The sequence below is a fragment of the Mizuhopecten yessoensis genome, unplaced genomic scaffold (genome assembly GCF_002113885.1).
Source record: "Mizuhopecten yessoensis strain PY_sf001 unplaced genomic scaffold, ASM211388v2 scaffold4583, whole genome shotgun sequence".
In the NCBI taxonomy this organism is placed as follows: Eukaryota; Metazoa; Mollusca; class Bivalvia; order Pectinida; family Pectinidae; genus Mizuhopecten; species Mizuhopecten yessoensis.
The window spans coordinates 760376-782271 of NW_018405619.1; the positions used below are offsets into that span (position 1 = coordinate 760376).

The 21896-nt window shown below is 34.1% G+C and overlaps 1 protein-coding gene across 5 annotated transcripts in view; it reads left to right on the forward strand.

Annotated features, from left to right (window-relative positions):
* The window catches only part of LOC110449349 (inversin-like), a 73732-nt gene that overhangs the window by 31229 nt on the left and 20607 nt on the right, over nucleotides 1-21896 (forward strand). For 2 of the 5 annotated variants that reach the window (XM_021496155.1, XM_021496152.1), the window contains exons 15-21: nucleotides 1136-1242; nucleotides 2342-2459; nucleotides 4759-4850; nucleotides 7982-8137; nucleotides 8847-8870; nucleotides 9952-9993; nucleotides 18161-18307. In XM_021496155.1, the coding sequence (XP_021351830.1) occupies nucleotides 1136-1242; nucleotides 2342-2459; nucleotides 4759-4850; nucleotides 7982-8137; nucleotides 8847-8870; nucleotides 9952-9993; nucleotides 18161-18307 (686 nt within the window). The remainder of the gene's footprint in view (nucleotides 1-1135; nucleotides 1243-2341; nucleotides 2460-4758; nucleotides 4851-7981; nucleotides 8138-8846; nucleotides 8871-9951; nucleotides 9994-18160; nucleotides 18308-21896) is intronic. The other 3 variants (XM_021496154.1, XM_021496153.1, XM_021496156.1) reach the window with 3 other exon arrangements.

The window sequence follows — 21896 nt, forward strand, 5'->3', positions numbered from 1 at the left end:
GTGTCCAGACTAACAAGGTTCTCTGTGTGTACAAACCAAACTGTCCAGACTAACAGGGCTCTCTGTAGTACAAACCAAAGTGTCCAGACTAACAAGGTTCTACTGTACACACAAACAAAAGTGTCAAAACTAACAAGGTTCTACTGTACACACACACCAAAGTGTCCAGACTAACAGGGCTCTCTGTAGCACAAACAAAAGTGTCCAGACTAACAAGGTTCTCTGTGTGTACAAACAAAAGTGTCCAGACTAACAGGGTTCTACTGTACACACACACCAAAGTGTCCAGACTAACAAGGTTCTCTGTAGCACAAACAAAAGTGTGTAGACTAACAAGGTTCTACTGTACACACAAACAAAAGTGTCCAGACTAACAAGGTCCTACTGTACACACAAACAAAGGTGTCTAGACTAACAAGGTTCTACTGTACACACAAACCAAAGTGTCCAGACTACCATGGTTCCATTTTAAACACAAACCAAAGTGTCCAGACTAACAAGGTTCTACTGTACACACAAACCAAAGTGTCCAGACTACCATGGTTCCATTTTAAACACAAACCAAAGTGTCCAGACTAACAGGGTTCTCTGTATGTACAAACCAAAGTGTCCAGACTAACAAGGTTCTACTGTACACACAAACAAAAGTGTCCAGACTAACAAGGTTCTACTGTACATACAAACAAAAGTGTCTAGACTAACAAGGTTCTACTGTACACACAAACCAAAGTGTCCAGACTACCATGGTTCCATTTTAAACACAAACCAAAGTGTCCAGACTAACAAGGTTCTACTGTACAGGTACACACAAACCAAAGTGTCCAGACTAATAAGGTCTCTGTGTGTACAAACCAAAGTGTCCAGACTAACAGGGTTCTACTGTACATACAAACCAAAGTGTCCAGACTAACAGGGCTCTCTGTAGCACAAACCAAAGTGTCCAGACCTACAGGGCTCTCTGTAGCACAAACCAAAGTGTCCAGAAAAACAGGGTTCCATGTACTGTGCATACAAACTTGAAGTCATAATAACTTTACACTTTTACATTATATAGACAAAATATAACCACAGGACACCTTGTTAAATTATGACACCACTTTTCCTCATCACGTTACGTCTTCAATTTCTGTTTCAGGGGATGACCGCCCTTCACTGGGCTTGCAGCAAAGGTCATTTAGACTCGGTCAAGCTTATTATTGAATATAACGCTTTTCCTAACCACATGGAGTTCACTGAAGATAGGTAAGTTTTTATGTATCCTGTTTAGTGTGAAGGGTACATTTTCTATTTCTTAATTTCCTCCATATACAAATTTATTAATGGTCAATTCATAATGAAATAGACGTATGTACAAAAATAACATGAAACATAAAAAGACATTGTTTGTCTATGATCGTAGTTTTAGCTGATTGTGACTAGGGTAATACATTCTCAGATGTAAGTGAATTTAATTACGATTTTATCGCTGATACAATTACATCAATTTATCAACAAATATGATGTAAAGCAATACAAAGTTTTCACAACCTAACATAAACTCATTTACCCCTGAAGACACATTTGAGCTCTTCCAATTCAAAGGTTGGAATAGTCCATTATGAAATATCAGGGGTGAATGAGTTAACTATATCAAATTCTTTGTCCAAACCAACAGACATTCCCAAAAGATTCACTGTCCTCACATTTCTGAGAAATTTACTCTTAAATACTTTCATAAAATTTAGTAAAATGAAGGTAATTTAGATCAAATACAGTATGATATTTTCTTCAGATTAAAAAGGCAAAGTGAAATTGTAGTCTATGCCAACATTAAGACAAAGGGATATAACTCTGTCTTTGAGAAGATTCTGCAACTCTGTAACTTGAAAAAGTCAACTTTCTTTTTATTGTCATTTTACAATAACCAGTGAATTTTGTCCATGATGATGGAGATAGTGATGGAGTTTAGAATTTTTTTAAACTAAACTAATGTTGTGTAAATTAACTAATTTCTAATCTACTTTTCACCCTTTCTAACTTTAGTAGACTCTACCATGCATTGATATGGATAAGTCCATTATGGTCTAAAGTGGTGAAAGGGTTAATTCAACAAACGCTTGCTACATGTACTTGTAATTGCATGTCTAATAATGATACACAAGATAGACTTATCATGATCAGTGGTCTTGCTTGTTTTAGAAATGAAATAATGAAAAAAATGATATATGTTCATGTATCTAAAACCAATAATTTTGGGCTTAATCATACTCGTCTACTGGAGGTTAGATAAATGGTCAAATAAAAGTAGAGGTCAATGCTTTTGTGATAAGTTATTTGATTTAATATTTTTTTTGTTACTTAGGTATACACCATTAGACTATGCATTGATGGGTGAGCACCATGATGTGGCCCAGTATATGATTGAGGTGGGAGCTCTGTCCATCACAGGAATACAGGAGATCGCAGCCATGAAAATACAGGTAAGGTCATGATGTGGCTAAGTATATGATTGAGGTGGGGGCTCTGTCCATCACAGGAATACAGATCGCAGCCATGAAAATACAGGTAAGGTCATGATGTGGCTAAGTATATGATTGAGGTGGGGGCTCTGTCCATCACAGGAATACAGGAGATTGCAGCCATGAAAATACAGGTAAGGTCTTGATGAGGCCCAGTATATGATTGAGGTGGGGGCTCTGTCCATCACAGGAATACAGGAGATTGCAGCCATGAAAATACAGGTAAGGTCATGATGTGACTAAGTATATGATTGAGGTGGGGGCTCTGTCCATCACAGGAATACAGGAGATTGCAGCCATGAAAATACAGGTATGGTCATGATGAGGCCCAGTATATGATTGAGGTGGGGGCTCTGACCATCACAGGAATACAGGAGATGGCAGCCATGAAAATACAGGTTAGGTCATGATGTGGTCCAGTATATGATTGAGGTGGGGGCTCTGACCATCACAGGAATACAGGAGATTGCTGCCATGAAAATACAGGTAAGGTCATGATGTGGCTCAGTATATGATTGAGGTGGGGGCTCTGTCCATCACAGGAATACAGGAGATTGCTGCCATGAAAATACAGGTAAGGTCATGATGAGGCCCAGTATATGATTGAGGTGGGGGCTCTGTCCATCACAGGAATACAGGAGATTGCTGCCATGAAAATACAGGTANGGCCCAGGCTGAAGATATTTGGCCAGTAGCATGCTGGGATAAAGGGAATAAAGAGTTTGTTCAAATGAATGACCTTCACTCATATTCAAGGTCACAGGGGTTATTTGTCTTAAAAACACTTAAAAACAACTTTTGAATAACTTAAGGTTCCAGGGTGATCGTTTGTTCATGTGAATGACCTTGACATACTTATTTTTAAGGTCACATCTGGCTCACAGTGCATAAATCTTTAAAAGTCACCTCAATAAACAAAAGGTATAGGGCCATCAGGGTGATGTTTGACAAGTTGCATTCTGTGAGGAAGGCTATAGAGTTTGTTCAATTTAATGTCCATGTTTGACTTTTAAAGTCACAGGGGTCAAATGTGTTTTAATCTTTTGACAGGTTCTTTTGAATGACTTAAGTCAAGACACTGATATTTTGCCTGTAGCTTTAATTTCTTAAGGTTACAATTGTGAGATTAATACTAGGTGAGCGATACAGGCCCATTGGGCCTCTTGTTCTTTTATTTTCATTGGTCCTGAAACATGACTATGAATACAATTTAGCTGCCAGCTACTGGCACAACTCTTACCCTGTCTATTAATAAAACTTCCAGTCATGAATATTGAATATGTATATTCCGTTGATGAACAAGACAATTGTTTTTAGATACAAAAATGGAACTGAAGTCCTTGTGACAGGAAATTATACAAAAAAATAAAAACCACAAGAAGCTGATTGAAGAATTGGTCTGCTTGTGATTTTTTAATTTTCGTATATGTATACAATTTTTTATATCTTTTTTAATTCAATGCAACACTTTCAGTTTGATAAGTTTTGAATTAAATTCTTTTTAAATACTCACAAAAATACATGGTTTGCCTTTAGATAGAATAAAATCTATGTGAAAAGGATGGACTTTTCTTGTTAGTTTTGATACATTATTTACCAGACGCTTTACAAATCATCATCATAATAACAAATACTACATATAAAACCCCCTTTTTCATTGACCGTTAGGATCCCGAGTGATTCTGCTGAGTGAATAAAGTAAGGCACTAAAGGACATACATTTATTTGTCCGTTCAAGGATGATCTTTATTTGCTGTAGACTGAATGGACATTATATATATACACAGCAATAGATGTCAAATTTGTGAATCAAATTGAATATATTATTTTACTTTAGAAAGATTGAGTTTTTCACATGAGAATTTCTTGACTTTTCAAGGTGTGTGCAAGGTATAGATGTGATTATCTGGGTCTAAAACTTTCAACAAGTAGACTTAGAGAGTATCAAAATATTGAGAATTAGTTTCGTTCCCAGGAATTTTCTGGATTATTTAATGATTTTTACATTATGTAGGAGACTTAATATTGAACATGTAAGAAATTTGACATTAGTGATATAAAACTTAATTGAAAATGTCGTCAGTTGTTGAAAACCAGTACGATTTTATTTAAAACACATGTTATAAGGACATTCCTACAAACACATGGCATGTTGGATAGCTTCAGTGTTTTATAAATATAACCAGTGTAGATTTATTGCGGGAAAAAAAAATATTTGTGATTTTCGGATATAATTTTCAAATGTTAATTTTTGTTTCAGTCAACATTTCGTGGATATCGTATACGGAAAACTTTTACAGAGAATAAAAGACTGTTGATGCTTCACGACCAGCTCAGGAAAGAGGCTGTACGGTAAGCAAGTAAAATTACTTAACCCTTTCAACACTGTAGACCATAATGGACTCAACTAGATCAATTAATGGTAGAGGTTATTAAAGTTACATAGGGGTGGAAGAGTTAAAAAAGACAGCTGTTGATTCTAAATAATGTTTTGTATTTCAGTTTATAAGATATTGATAAATCAATTATTATATCAGCTAGTTTGAAAGATGTATTGGATTGAGTGGGAAATGGTTACTCTAGAATTAAAATTTTCCCAAACAGATGTTTGAAACCCTATCCAGATTTGACACCGAGCGACATCAGCCAGCTTACATACATTATTAGCCAGATAATTTTTTTGTTCTACAAAATCAGCGGGTTAAATCAAATAATATTCTAAAGTATTGTCTTCTTAAAAAAGAATTATGAGTTTTTTTTTTATTGAAATTAGTTTTAAAATTAATTTTGTAAAATGACCGCAGATAAAGATAATAGCATAATCTTAAGTTTTGTCTGAAGATAGTTTTTGTAGAAAATAATGAAATTTCAAAAAAATATTTATTTATTATCTTAATACTGTATTGTGAAATTTATCTTTTTTTTTTGTTGGTAGTATATTGTACTTTGAGATAGGACTAAATATTTTAACAATATAAAAAGTTAACTTTGTACTTAGTTCCAACATTTTACAGGGGCTACCGGGTATATAGATCCACACGTTAGTTTAGTTTAGAGGCCACATGTTTACAAAGTGTTTGTCAGTGACAATTCACAAGGTTATAGGCTGAATTTACTCTCAAGTATAATCTGTAACCAATATTTGTAATACCTGGAAAACCTTCAAATGTTATTGGCTGAAAGGTCAGGTGACGATACAACAAACAGCAGATGATCCCTTCACCCAGAGAATTTATAGAACAGGCATTGTGATTTTCCGTTGGTGCTGCGTCTATGAAGGACTTTTACAATATGATAATACAATGTTTTGTCATTTGTAAATTCCTTATGTGGCAATTTTAATCAAGTGAATCTGTCAGTGTGCAGATTTTGAAAATTTACTGAACTTTTAAATTTCAGAATTGGAAATTAAGCTTATAAAGTTCAAATATTAACCATTTATCAACAAGAGTTGGATTGGATTGTATTTCTGAAGATATTTACCATAAGGGATGTCGGTTATATCCAAATGGATGACCATTGTGAATATATATCAACATTTTGGATTCACATTTTGGGAAGTATAATCTGTTGGGGATATTGACTGATGTGTGAATAAGATTTTGTGTTCTGACAGAAATATTGTCAGAATGTCATTTTATACCTCAACATATTGAATTATTGATGAATTGTAATTGATTTGTGAGGATGCCCAGACTGACATGATGTTTACACCATTATGACACTGGTTATTTTAAGACAACTTGATTCTGAGAATATTTAATTCGAGCACCATATATTATACATGTATCAACACAAGAGCTCACAGTTAAAAAGCATACATCAGTCCGCCATTTTGACACTAACCCAGTTATGATACATGTGTACAGTGCTCATGAGGAATTTGTGATATTGGCAATATTATTGCTTTTAAATGATGTGAATGAATACCAGATCTGTATCATCTGAAGCTGACAGTTGAGAAAATAACTTGCCTCCTTCTGCTAGTCATTTGTAAATGGAAGAATTTCTTTGTAAAGATCATCACTGTCTTTAGCTTGATAAGACATTAGACATCATCTTAAGCTTTCAACAAGAAGAAAAGTTACAGAGGTCAGTCAGGACAGTTGGTTTCTTCACTCGTTCACCCCTACATATTTGAACTTGACTTGCCCAACATCTGTTTGGTAAGGTTCAGATGTGACTTGAGGGGTGAATGAGTTAATACAGGTGACTCTGATGGGACAGACTTACCTGTATGTTATTTAAATGGTTACTATAGTGTTGGACTTTCGTCATCAATAGTTAGTTACCAGTCGGTATGGGAAGTGAAGAATCAAAAACGTCTGTAACCAATAACAACATCGTTAAGGACAAGGACGTTCCCGCAGATTCTAATAAAATTTCCAATGGAGTGGTGCATGTATCGTCTCATCACCTTGAACATTTGAACAACAGTGCTGTTGTTCAGGGAAGCAAACGAAGTTCACAAACAGACTTTGAACAAAGTAACTTAGTCAGTGTTCGTGTTCAGAATAACGGTCACTCTAAACCATCTTCAGAACATGAACTGTTGGAAAATGACATCAGTGTGGGTTTTCAGACAGATATTATTCAATCTGGAAATGGAAATCTGAAGTCATCGTTAGTTTTAGACGGATGTTATAATGGACGGTTACTAGAGCCCGTTCCTGGAGATGACAGGAATAGTGATCTGACTTATGAATACTACAATGTCTTACAGTATGTGATATGTAGCTACATCCACTACCATTACATCGTAGATATACTATAAATTCTTGGCATATTTTCCGACTAAATTTTTACTAAATTTCGGTTTAGTTTCTTTGTGATTTACGTCCTATTAACAGCTCTGTTCATTTAAGGACCTGCCAGGTTTCGTTGGTGGTGGAAAACTGGAGTACCCGCGGAGAAAAACCACCGACCTGTGGCCATGAGTACCTGGCGACTACCTCACGTAGACCTCAAACCTGCAACCTTACGTGGTGAGGGCTAGCAATCGTAGGTCACAGGTTCCAGGCTTACGTGAGGCAGGCGCCAGGTGCTTGTTACAAGTCGGTAGTTTTTCTCTGGGTACTCTGGCTTTCCTCCACCTACAAATCATGACATGTTCTTAAATGACCATAGATGTTATTAGGACAAAAAAACACCAAAAAAACAGACAAGCCCATGCAATTCATTGCCATGACTACCAACTAATTTCTTATCAGATTTTCATCAAATATATAAAAGGGTATGAGAATACCTCAAATGAGTTTGTATTTCAGGGTCCGAAGTTCAATTCCAAGTTCACAGTTGCTATTTAAAGGTCAACTACGGGGCCAAGGGACTTAAAATTCATGTCTTACAAACATTTTCTTGTTATATTTTGCTTTTAATTTTTTAATGTCTGAATGCACATAAATGTACCATCAGGAGCAACATTGATCAGAAACTTTGTTTAATATCTATGTATTACATTTGCCTGACTGTTTTGTTTGTAGGAAGCGTGCTTTCGAGGAAACAAGAAAACAGGAAGACATCAAACACAAACAGGAAGTAGAAGAAAGACAGCAGGAAGTATACCTCAATCAGCCATTGGTCAGTATTCAGCAGGAGAATGGACCACCAATACAACCAGTCATGAAAGTGCCAAAAAAGTAAGCAGTGCTCTAGATCTGTAGATCAAAATTTATAGTATGTTCGTTACTTGAAAGGGGGATTTCAGACTTTGAATTGTTATATCTCATACGAATTGAAAACCTAATTTTAGATTTTATGTTGTGTAACCTCACTCATTATTTTTTTTCGATGAAAGTGTCAAATGTCTTGACTAACAAAACAGAAATGATTCCCGTGTGATATATATACTAAGAATATACATGTTCAGTATGAGAGTTTGAATCATAGGATTTCAGATTACAAACACAATATACTATACCAATATTATTTCAGTGTAGTTCTCTGAGTAGTGGATGTTTATAAATATATTTTTTGAGGACACAAAATTGCTTGTAACTGACTCGACTACAGAGAATTTCTCTCAAGCTCTGTCATTAGAGTATTGGACAAGTTATCTATACTCCTCAGTTTGATTCCTAGTGAAGGAGCTTGCTTAAGCAAAAAGCAAATGATGGTACTTGAAAGAAATGCTGTAAATGACTTGAGGGTAGTAAAAGACAGAACGGTTTTCCCTAAAAAAAGTGGTAGATTTTGTTTTCATTGCGGACCTGAGTTGGTTACGGTGTACAGCTTAAGGTATAATTTTTCAGTTATTTTTGATGACCCAGAATTAGGACCTATATTTATATATTAGATGAAGGATTTTACTGTATAATCACATAGAAAGGATTTGTTATTTAATTGCAGCAGTGAAGAAGATTTAAATGATTGGTAAGGATCCCATCAGATTTATCTCCCTTTAATCAGACTCTCCTTCCTCAAACCTTGGTTTTTTGCTTGCATGCTTGATTCAAATACAGAATGTTAAAAACATAGTGTTTGGCTAGACTATATATGGCCAATCATGGTTACATTACAAACCGAGGTATATTTTAAACATACACTGCAAATCTGCAACACCAGAGTGACTTCTACCTGTATATTTTGAGCTAAATATGTCTTTTTTGAAAAAAAATCATGTTTTTCCCCCATTTTTTTTTTTTTTTTTTTTTTTAAAAAAAAAAAAAAATTTTTTTTTTTTTTTTTTTTTTTAAAGACAAGAAAAAATTCGTTTTTATTTCCTTGTTTTCTTTAAAATTTGTTTTTAATTTGAAGGAATTCATAAAATTCATCTTTTTTTTGTTTTGTTCTACACCGTTGGGAAGTCTATTGACTTTATCTTATTTAGTTCACATCACTGTATATAATTATAACTTACAGATAAATATAATTCACATCACAGAGAAGTTTGATAATGTTCACTGTTATTTTATGTCTTTTTCACAAATTAATTAACAAATTATTTAAAAAATTGTTCTAATGGGTAAAATTTTCTTTTTATTCACTGCTTTAATCAATTTTTCTTTTTTCTTTAAGTTGGGTAAGATTTAATTTTTTAAAAAAATCTGAAAATCATATAAGAAAAAATATGCTTGACACTTTCTGAATTTTAACTTTTGCTTAATTCACACGCCATTACCTGTCTTTTTCATTATTGATCACCAAATTGTATAAAAATATAACAAAAAAATATGAAAATCTCATTGAATTAACAAGCTAAATGAAAAACTATTCCTGAATTCTTTTGCGATGATTTTATTATGTATTATATTTCTCTCCAATGCTGAATAAGTGGTGTAACTGAAATTTGAATACCATGTAAATGATAAATTTAAATTGATATAAGAAAATCCAAAAAATATCTTTAAGTTAATTTTTACATTTGTTACACCTTCTAACATTTCATTGTGTTCAGATATTTAAAACAGATATTGGACTAAAATTGTTTTCTATGATAAATTTACATTTACAGCAATACAGATGATCTCAGTTTATTCTCTGAATATAGTGAAGGGTAAGAATCCCCACAGTTGTCTCCCTTTATATCCAAACTCGCTGTTGTTTGTATGCTATTATTATCTCCCTTTGTTTGTGTTCGATACACTGCCACTGTTGATTCCAAACACATCGTTGCATATATTGGATTCACTAGGGCTTTTATCAGTACTGTTACTGTCCACATATTGAAAATAATGGCTTTCAATATTTTACTTTTAAGATGTGCATGCCAGGCTTATTTTGAGAGATGGCTAAGCTTACAGTAGCTAAATACAGTATGTTATTGTTACATGGTATTAATTAAGCTTGCTTTGCATGATCCTTGATGTATAGGAAACTTATACGGTCATTATGTCTCCCCTTATAATCTATTGATTGTCTTGCAGCAAGGAGATTTGCTCTAAGCTTGTAATATGCATCAGATTTATATATATTAAGTATTTTATTTCAAGAAACAAATGCAATATTCTTCGTTTTCTCCAATTCCTCTTAGTTTGTACACATCTCCACTTATAAATGTTTTTTGTTTACTTTTTGTCTGTGTACCTCTATCACCCCTAAAGACACATTTGAGCTCTTCCAATTTAAAGGTTGGAATAGTTCATTATGAAATTTCAGGGATGAATGAGTCAATGTCCTGAGGAACATCTTACCTCAAGTTTAATTTATATCTGATCCTAGTTATAAATAATGTCAAGTTTGTGCTTTTGACCTCTGGTCCAATATATTCTTTGGCTTGATTTAAATTTCTGCTCAAATTTGAACCTGAACTCCATTTTATACACCAGGTCCAATTTAATCTTCTGTTGCAATTTATATTTCTGCTCCAGCTTATTAGCTCTTGTCTTGTTTTGATATATCTACTCCAATCTATCACATCTGGTCAAGTTGAACAATTTGTCCAGTTTATACATATATGGTCCTTTTACCAGTTTTTGTCCAATTTTAACCTTTGGTCAAATCTTTACATCTTGTCCTATTGTAACCTCTGGTCAAATCTTTACATCTTGTCCTATTGTAACCTTTGGTCAAATCTTTACATCTTGTCCTATTGTAACTTCTGGTCAAATCTTTACATCTTGTCCAATTTATAAGTCTGTAGTCAGATTTACGGTGTTTGTTCATTACAATGTTTTTCTTGTCAAAGTCAAGCAATAAACATGAATTTAAAAAAGGGAGATATTTGAAGGCCTTTTTTGCCTTTTTGTCCCTTAAGTCTTATTGCTGCCCAAACTGTAACCTATAAGCAATAATTGTTATATTTAGTGCCCCGTGTACCTTGCAAATACTTTGAATTTGCTTCAAGGAGCCCCCCTTTTTTACACAAAGAATGGGAGACCAGAAAATAATTTATGCAGAAGAGTCTTCTGGGTTTTTTAAGGTAAAGGAAAATTAACATAAAAGAAAAGGAAAGTGTTTTTATTTAGGAAAGGCCGGGTGCTTACTATAGTTAATACGGTGAGAGCACAGAGGTGTTATTTAACTAAATGTCCTACTGCTACAGGTATATAGCATGGCTAGGGGATTATCTCTACTGTACATTACCCAGAGCTGATTAGTGCAAATATTGAAAATACATGTACCCTGAAACTCAAGAGCTGTCATTCTATTATATTGCCTGCATGATGTGGGTCAATCAGCAGGTGTGCTTCCTTTGAAGTATTTTTTTTATGTGGTTAGTTAATGGAGGGGTATATCAATATGAACCCTTCGCTCACTTTTATTTATTTTTTATTTTTCAGCAATTCCTTTTAATGTCTCTATTTAAGGCCCAACCCCTTTATAATGCAAATATTACCCTTGACAAGTGGTTGCAATATAATTTTGTTTTTACTTTATTGAGAAATTTATATACTGAGTATGCTTTAAAAAAGCCAATACATGCATTAATACTTTAAAAAAGAAATGATGGATAAAAAATATTGAATTCTTGATGTACATAAAAGCAGTGATGCCATATACATGTAGGTGTAAGAAATAACTACCAAACCCTAGTGTGTCAGTAACTCACTGTCATGTGTCGCCAACACACAGGTCTTAATGGAAATTCCCCCTAAAAAAATTGAATGAGTCCCTTGTTCTTTGATTATGAGCAATCCATTGTAAATGTTAGGGTTGAGAGGATCAAATATCATGGTTATTTGATGTAACTAGGATTGGAAGATTAGACTAATCTGCTATGGTATACCTGGTTTTAACAACTATTGTACTTGTGTATATAGGTATTATATCCATTCAGGTGAAAATGGAAATCTGTTTTTGAAGTGTAAAACAATTTACATTGTAGTCTTATGGGGAGCATATCGTAGGATCTGACGATAATATTTACTGTATGGATGTTCAGTAACAAGTGTTTTATGTTAGTTTAAAGGATAGCTCTAACATTGGAATTCAGTATATTGGATGTGTAGTTCATTAGCCTTCTGGAAGGAATAACACGGGACATGGAATTTATTGATGATAAACATATTGGCAATGGTGAAAGCAAGCGATAGATATTGACATTCAAAATGGTGGTCGACAGTATGGGCAGTTGTTACTGACCTGCGTCCAGAGGCTGAAGGATTCTCAATATTGTGATTAAACTATTATGGGATGTACATTTGTATTGTGAAAGGCAGAAATTTCGTTTAAGGGGTATAGTGAATATGCTGAATGTCATTAAAATCTATTTAAATTTAAATTAATTCAGAACTTCTTGATTTGATAAATTTTTATTAGAAAAAGAAATTTGATGCTGTGTATTTGATTAAGAAAAATTGAGTTGTGTTGTCAGAATCAATTCTTTTATGAATCTCAATTTAAACATATACACAGATGTATAGGAATAGATTTACTGTGAAGAGAAGCAGTGATGGTACTATTGTGTTAGATTGAATGGACAGATTTCTAGTGAAGTGTGTGTTTATCTAGGTATTATTTGAAAATACTGCTTGTTATTTACATATATTTAGGTCAAGATACATATCTAGCTGGGCCCCTTGGTATATGAGTGTTTAAGTGATCGGCTGTTTTAAGCCATACTACAAACAAAATCAGAAATCAAATTAAGAATTGAGCAGACGGTGTGAAAAATTAAACACTGGACGACAATCGTATAATCTGAATTAGTTGGACGTTGGAAACTGACTTGAGTCTAATTCATTCCTGTTCTACAACTTATCTGTGATATTGGGAATACTCTTATGATGTTCAACTGATTGGAAGATTTAATTTATCGCGTTTAATTGAAGAAGTTTGAAATAATTCTCAACATGCCTCATGAAAATTTCGCAATTCCAAGACCATCCAAAGTATGGGATAAGCACAAAGCCAAACTTTTTGTACTAAAATCTGTGGTGAATGAATCTGTGCAACATACGGAAAGATTTCGGTTTATGTAAGTATGTCGTTACAATACAGAAAGATTTCGGTTTATGTAAGTATGTCGTTACAATACAGAAATATTTCAGTTGTGCTAATCAATATATCATTATGCGTACATAAAGATTTCAGTTCTTTTAAATACTGTTGAATTACTTCTTTTACCGAACTCCGATCTTAGCATATTATCAAATTAGCAGATTGACATTGATGAATACGGGCACTTGATCAATCTCATAACATATGTTATAAGAAATTATATTCAAAAACTTCAACTAGCAAAATCATAATTTAGCACAATATGTTAAGCACAGTAAGTGCTAAAATTGAAATACTGCTAAAATACATATATGTTTACAGTATATACTAAATATATACATGTATATACAGATAGATTTCACTGTTAAAATACAAGCATATGTATTATTACATTTTATATCCGAATGTTCAGATGTACATGAAACATGTAAAGCGTGAACACTTCAACTAGCCCAACACCTTGGGCTTGAGTAGATGTTCAATATATACAATGAAAATAAAGGTCGGACCAGAAGATGTTTTCAAAACCAACCTGCAGGCTAATACTCTAAATATAAAAATTGTGCACCCCTGCATAGCGGCTAGATATTTTGTATAACTCTTTTAATCTCAGCAAAAAAGACTGAGTGCAGTTACTTAAGATGTTGATGCATCCTGTGGAATTATTAAACAGATAAGTCAAATTTAAGTCACTGTGACCTATATTTTCCGCCTCATTGACTTTGGTCAGACATTGAATTTAGCTCCACTTCCATCTAAGTAGGAGTTGGGGCACCCGTATGTTTAACAAACTCTTTCCTTTTAACAATGTTTAAATAAATATATATTTTACATTGTAACATACCAGTGTGATAAGGTAATGTTCATTAAAAAGCCCACCCCAAATGTTAAGCAGATTCTTTAGTGATAAGTCCACCCCATTATAAAAAATAATGCTTGGAAATTCCCAACCCCTAATGTTAGATGGAATGTAGGGCAAATAAGCTCACACCTAATATTAAACAAATTGTATGCTAGCTGGTCAAAACAAGCCTACCTCTAGTATCAATCAAAAAGCTCACTCAAAAACCTTCTCCTAATTTCAAAATGAATATTCAGTAAAAGACCCACCTTCAATGTTAAACAGAATCTATAGTGATAAGTCCACCTAAATATAAATCACAATGCTTGGAAATTCCCAACCCCCGATGTCAAACAGATATTACCTGTGTAAACAGACTTCAGCAGGCACAGTAGTCTAGTGGTAGGACGCCGGGCTCGAAACCGAAGGGTTGCGGGTTCGAGTCACGTCGCATCATGGCACTGTGTTGTATCTTTGAGCAAGATACTTACATCTGCTTGTTCCAGTTTACTCAGCTGTAAATGAGTACATGGTTGGGCAGTGCTATAATTGTTGTTGAATGCTAGCTGTGAGCGCCGAAATGGCAGCACCAGCTGTATCCTCCCAAGGGAGTTGAGAAAGATATTGGCTGGTTGCAAAGGCCCTATAACCACGGATAATAATTTGTTAACCGCTTTGAGACGACGTACAAACTATGTTTTGATAAAGCGGTATATAAGAACCTCAAATTATTATTTATTATTACTTCTCTGTAATAAGACCACCCTTATTCTAAAACAGAAAACATATCAATAAATCCACCCTTAATGTTTAATTGAATGCTTGTAATAAGCCTACCAACAGAATACCTTGTAATAAGCCCACCAACAGAATACCTTGTAATAAGCCCACCCACAGACTACCTTGTAATAAGCCCACCCACAGAATACCTTGTAATAAGCCGACCTAAAGAATACATTGTAATAAGCTCTCCTACATAGTACCTTGTAATAAGCCCACCCGCAGAATACCTTGTAATAAGCCCACCCACAGACTACCTTGTAATAAGCCCACCCACAGAACACCTTGTAATAAGCCCACCCACAGAATACCTTGTAATAAGCCTAAATAAAGAATATCTGTAATAAGCCAACCCACAGAATACCTTGTAATAAGCCCACCCACAGAATACCTTGTAATAAGCCCATTGAAAGAATACCTTGTAATAAGCCAATCCACAGAATACCTTGTAATAAGCCCACTGACAGAATACCTTGTAATAAGCCCACTGAAAGAATACCTTGTAAAAGCCCACCCACAGAATACCTTGTAATAAGCCCACCCACAGAATACCTTGTAATAAGCCCACTCACAGAATGCCTTGTAATAAGCCAACCGAAAGAATACCTTATAAGCCCACCCACAGAATACCTTGTAATAAGCCCACCCACAGAATACCTTGTAATAATAAGGCCACCGAAAGAATACCTTGTAATAAGCCCACCCACAGAATACCTTGTAATCAGCCTACCTAAAGAATACCTTGTAATAAGCCCACCAAAAGAATACCTTGTATTAAGCCCACCCTAAGAATACCTTGTAATAAGCCCACCCACAGAATACCTTATAATAAGCCAACCTAAAGAATACCTTGTAATAAGCCCACCCACAGAATACCTTATAATAAGCACAGTCTGTAGAAACAAGCCCACCACAACACCAAAATGTTCACTAATAAGCCCACCCCCTTGCTGAAAAAGTGACAGTTTTAGTGTTATTTCTTACTTTTTATGGGATAATTTATGAATTTTAACTTGTCAATTTAATTGCAATACAGTGAGCTAAGATATTCAAAATGTGTTGTTCACGATCTTGAGAAAGCAATTTAAGTAGTATAGAATATATAAGGGTGTCAAATATACAAGATCTTGTCTCTTTTGCAAAACTGGTACCTGACGATTGTCCTTTTATTGTCTTCATTTTTCAGTATTGTTTGCTTTTAATCTAGACAAATCTTTTCTTCACTTTTAAATTGTATTGAGTATTTCAGTACATACATGTTGTCACATTCAATTTGAGGACTTTTTCAAACAGAAGTTATTCTGACGCGTTTAAAGATTGCTTTATCTAGAGACATTTAAAACTATTTTCAGACAGAATATGATATGTACTATTAGATTGATTGTACATGTGATCAAAGATTTATCTGAGCTTGTTCCCCTATTTTTGTTTGATCATTGTATAACTCTTTCACCACTGTAGACTTTAATGAACCAACCCAAATAAATTTATGGTAGAGTTTATTGAAGTAACGTAGGGGTGAAAGGGATGATAGAAATGTTTTCTCAAACAAATTTGCATTGTTCGCTTGACAATTTTATGTTTAAAATGAGTTTGTATTATAATGAATATTTTGATTGATAAACTAAGTCGTTTTTGTGTTCATTTAAGATTGTTTAAAATCCCCCTAAGTGTTACAATCTTTCTCATTTTCTTCTAGTTGTTCGTACCAGGGGGCAATCAGTTTAAAAAGAATATGAAAAGCCCATACTTGCTACGTTTCAATGTTGTTTAAATGGTAGTGTTTCATTTTCTATACACCCACATACAGTTACTATATAAATTAAATTTGAATTTTGTATAATCCGTGCATAGAGGCGACAAGACCCTTTTTTATGTTTTTAGATTGGATAACGATTGCTCAGAATTTAATCTTGCTCATTAAAATGACATGTAGAAGTGGAAATTAAATTCAAATTTGAAATTAGTACCGTTATATTGTACAGGTATTTTATCAGAAGGGCTGAGATCATTATCAATATGTAATTTACATCATTGACATTTTGTCAATCATAACGGTTGAAATCTCATTAAATTCTGAACTTACATAATGATTTATTACATTTAAACCATTTTGAATGAACTTATATTGTCCTTAAGCCCAATTTCTATTTTCAATTTAAAAATCATTTCTTGTTTAGAATGAGTCCTACTTTGTAACATCAGAGAACAGAACACCTATATGTCTATTCAATTTTGGAAATATTTAAATAGTAATTCTCAGTCCTGTATCAAACTCCCTACAAACCCAATTAAAAGTCGTTAATGAAACAAACTAAACACTAGATGGTTAATCGTTTCCTGTGAGACCTATTTAAATAATTTGTATCGTACCTGTAATAATATTTTACCAGAACGATCAGCTATAAATTATTACAAAGGGCCTATACCCCATAATGTAAGAAGCTGTTGGACAAATTTAAAATGCCCAGGTACCTCAGTCGTATAATAATGAAAATATTTGTTCTTGTGAGGGTATCGGTTACATATACGTGTATTATATGATGAAGCAAGTTCCGTTTCTGCTCATTCCGTTTCGGTGATCATACACAGTACGTTTTTGTTCTATCGCGGGGTTTGGCCCTCTCCCCTAGCCCGTTACATACTGTACTTTCTCTGCCAGCCCCAGCACTGTTAGTGTTGTCAGGTATACCTAACTACAGAAGTGTACGTGTTGGTGTGTCAGGCAGAAATTTGTCGAGATGGAGAAATCAATTTACTGAATTAACTTGTTGAATTTATATTCAAAATCTGATGGGGAATTTTTAAATCACTGAAAGTAGAGTTAAAGAAGGATTATATGTGAATTTTCATTAATTGGGAATGAAAAATCCTGGACTTTTGTACAAGGATGTATCGACATTGTGTTTAAACAATGGCAGGACTGTTTACGCCATTTTGTTGTTTTGACAAGGAATTTGTAAAAGGTTGACCATTTCAAACATTTTCTTTTTGTTGAGTTCCATGGGTGAAGATTTCTGATTTTCTTTTATTTTCTACAAAAAAGGAGTTATTTTTTTGGTGTGATTTATTTAATATCTTGAATTCCCACAATGCCACATTTCTTTGGATCACTGTCTGCCTCCATTCACGGAATTATTCGAGCTTCTAAACTTTCCAGGAAAAAGGAAAAGGAATATACGGAGCTTGCCGATCTTCTGAAGCAACGACAGAATCAACATAAAGTGATCTCATCTGAAAAACAAAGACAGAACCAGTTCAAGGAAAAACAATGGGCAGCCTTAAGAATCCAGCGAGCCTGGAAAAAGTAAGTATTCTATATACTTTTCTTTCTATTAAATATCTTTAAAATTTAAGATTTTAAGATTTGAACTTTCTGTTGCCATTCAAAGTCAAAACAAATGTGAACTGGAGGCAGTTTTATCTTGGAAGGTGAAAGCTGGTTATAATTTTGCCGTATTGCTATTCCAGAACTATCCTGATTGTGTTTTATATAATTGTGTCTGACATCTTTTGAAGATTAGTTTCCTTGAGATTGGATTAATTTAAGTTTTATTAATGTGTTATAATAAATAAAAAATAATACCATGGTAACATCATTTACAAAGACCACAAGAGTAATCTACCCATGGCATTCAGAGCTCATATGATTGCCAAGCAGATTTTGTAGAATACAAAGTGGTATTACCATGTACACTGTAATAGAGGTATTACCATGTACACTGTAATAGAGGTATTACCATGTACATTACCATGGAAACTATATGTATGTATCACTTTTGTGTATAATACACAATTATTACAGTGAAGCTTGATCACTATAATTACATGTTTGTTACGATCTCCCACTTTATACAAAAATAGAAATTCAAAATTGTCTCAAACATTAAGGTAGAGAGTGCAATTAAGTGCTCTGTTTTGAACCTCCAATAAAAAAGAGCTCCAACTTGTTAATCAGTTTAAGCTCAGTTGTTTTGACAGTTCGAAATAATGCTATTTCTTAGGAAGTACCTTTCTCAAATTTCATATGTAGATTTCCCTTGCATAGGTAAGTTTCTTCCTGATTGCTATTCTTGCATATAGTTCATGTTGAGCTACAAACCGCTTTGATTACGAGAGAATTATGGCTGCCAGAAAATAGAACATCTTTCTTGTGCTATATTTTATAGATTATCATTTAAGAGTAAATAGGCTAAACATTGGCCTATCTATGAAGATCGAGACACTGTCAGACCCAACCAATTTGCATGAAGTTTTAATTAGAATTTGTTAAATCATTGGAGTTATCTCCCATCCATTATAAATTCATTATTATGATACATTGTCATCTATTAGTGTGAATTTGTTATTTTCGAAATTATGAAGCTAATTTTCATCTTCATATGCTTGTAAATAGCCTGATAACAACAGTGATTTTATAAAGTTTAGAATTTCTATAAAAAATGAAGATGGTAAATTTGTAAGAACATTTTATACTATGGTGTAACAGTTCTCTCCTTGTCATAGACACTATAGTACAGTGAAATCCGCCCCCCCCCCCCATCACCACCACAACCTATGTGTACTCTGACATTATTGATACATTTGAGTTATCTCCCTTATATAGTTTTTGCCTTAGTGACACAGTTAGATTCTTTCTTTTACCCTGACTTGATTGTCCGACTTAGATCTGATCAAGTGATCCAGTATCGATTGATGTCGGATTTTAGTTCGTAATCTAGATATAAATGATGTCCAATTATCTTTGTTAGTACAAAGTAGTAAATGTACCAAGACTTGCCAACTCTCCCTATTTTGGAGGGAGACTATTGATTTTAGCATCTTCTAGCAATGAATTTGCTAAACTATTCCTGTTTTCTAAGATCTGATGATTTTATCTCAACAAACAGCTCAAAAGATGCCATAGGGGGTACATACACACATTTATGTATGCTTTTAATTCTGAGCAACGAAATCTCCCCCTTGGAAATTTCAAAAAGTTGGCAAGTATGTACAGTACCACTTTGAAGTTTTGAGAAAAGATCTTTAAGTCTAATATCACTATGATTTTGAACTTCCTGATGATGCTCTTTCCATTCCCAACTTTGAGTTCAAATACAATTCTTCATTATTCCATGGCAAAAATGATGAGCAATTTCTTCCGGCAACAAACAGACTTCTGTTATTTCGGGAATGCGCAATGAAAGTTGATGCACATCAATTTGATCAAAGTGACAAAACTGTTTGTAACCAGAAGCAAATTTCAAACATTTTTATGATCCTGCTGAGAGTTTGTACAGGTGTGCAGAGACATAAAAAGCTTTAGTTAGTTTGTTATTTATGGCCTTTTGCCAATGTTTATCTTTGAAAGTATATATAGCTATGGAATAAATTTTAGATCAGTTAATTCACCATGGGTCTAGGCTAAGGCACTTGTAGTGTAATGATATTAGAATTGGAAGGCATTTCCCATTTTTTTTTTTAATTTGAATGTTTATTTCTTTAAAGTTGAAGAATGACACAATTCTCACCAACACATATGTTCTGTGATTCGTTCTGAAAAATCATACACAAGAAAGTAGGCCTTTAACATTGATGGTTTTAAATAATAAGGGAAAACGATCTCTACCTTAACAATCCTCCAATCGGATACTTGCTATCTGACACATTTTACCTGTGACTTTGATGCAAGAGTTATTTCCCCTTTCCCTTTAAAAAGATTGAATTGTCACTATCAGATTATACACTTTCACCATAAATCAATTGTGAAGGTATTTAAAAAAAACTTAACGTTGAATTCTTGTGGAAAGTATATCAATATTACAGTAACTTAGTAGATATAAAGATGATCTTCACAAATGGGACCTCACCATCCTATCACTAATGGCAGCAGCAAATATCACAGTTGGTTGTGTGTCAATCATTGGACAGCACAGTCATCTAAGGTTCAGAGTCTGTTGATGGTGGGATGTAGTTGTGTCTTTGAGCATGACATTTACCCTTGTCGCTCATTTCCACTTACCCTTAGTGGTGCTACAATGGTCTTAGTTTGCTGCTGTAGTATTCAAGTGTTGTGGCATTGTAAAAGAGGAGTTAGAAATATGGACCCAAAACAAGTAGAACACCTTTACAACCTCCATCACACATGGTACAGTGACAACAATGTTTCTATTCCCTGAGTGGAAGTGAAAAAGGAAATCATTCGCAGAGAAGAAAAGTCTTGAAAATCATACTAGAATTCACACGGGAGATCGCCCCTATCATTGCGAGCAATGTGGACGAAGGTTTATACAAATGTCACATCTCTGACGACACAACTGTCTGAACACATGTGTTTTGTTACACGTAGTACATGGTACTCAAGTTTCCTCCAACATTAAGACCTTGTGTGCACTTCCATATTGGATAACAAGATTTATTAATATATATTTAAAGAACTTAAATTGTTTCATAATTGTTGTATAATGACGAGATTTCATCAATATTTTATATAAGTTTAAAGTATATATATATCTGCCACCCCTTGATGTTTTTTAACAACATAGAGTTATTGATTTAAATGAGATTGGACAGAGTGGTATATAAATGTTGTATACATTTTGTCAATACAGCCACCCCTTATCTAATCCTATCGTAATCCTGCCAGTGTTGAAGCAGATAGGTTAGACATTTTCTATACAAAGGTGTTGTAATAATCCGTTGGTCTAACAGTCCAGCCTCTTTCTGATGAGGACGAAGGTGGCTGTACTATTGAAATACAACATGTGTATTACTTCTATAACTTTTAACGGGGCCGCGCTGGCCAAGTGGCTATAAGGTGTCTGGCCATCTACTATTACTATCCCACCAACACTGGGTCACAGGTTCGAGGCCTATATGGGGCAGTCGCTAGGTACTAATGGGCGCAGGTCAGTGGT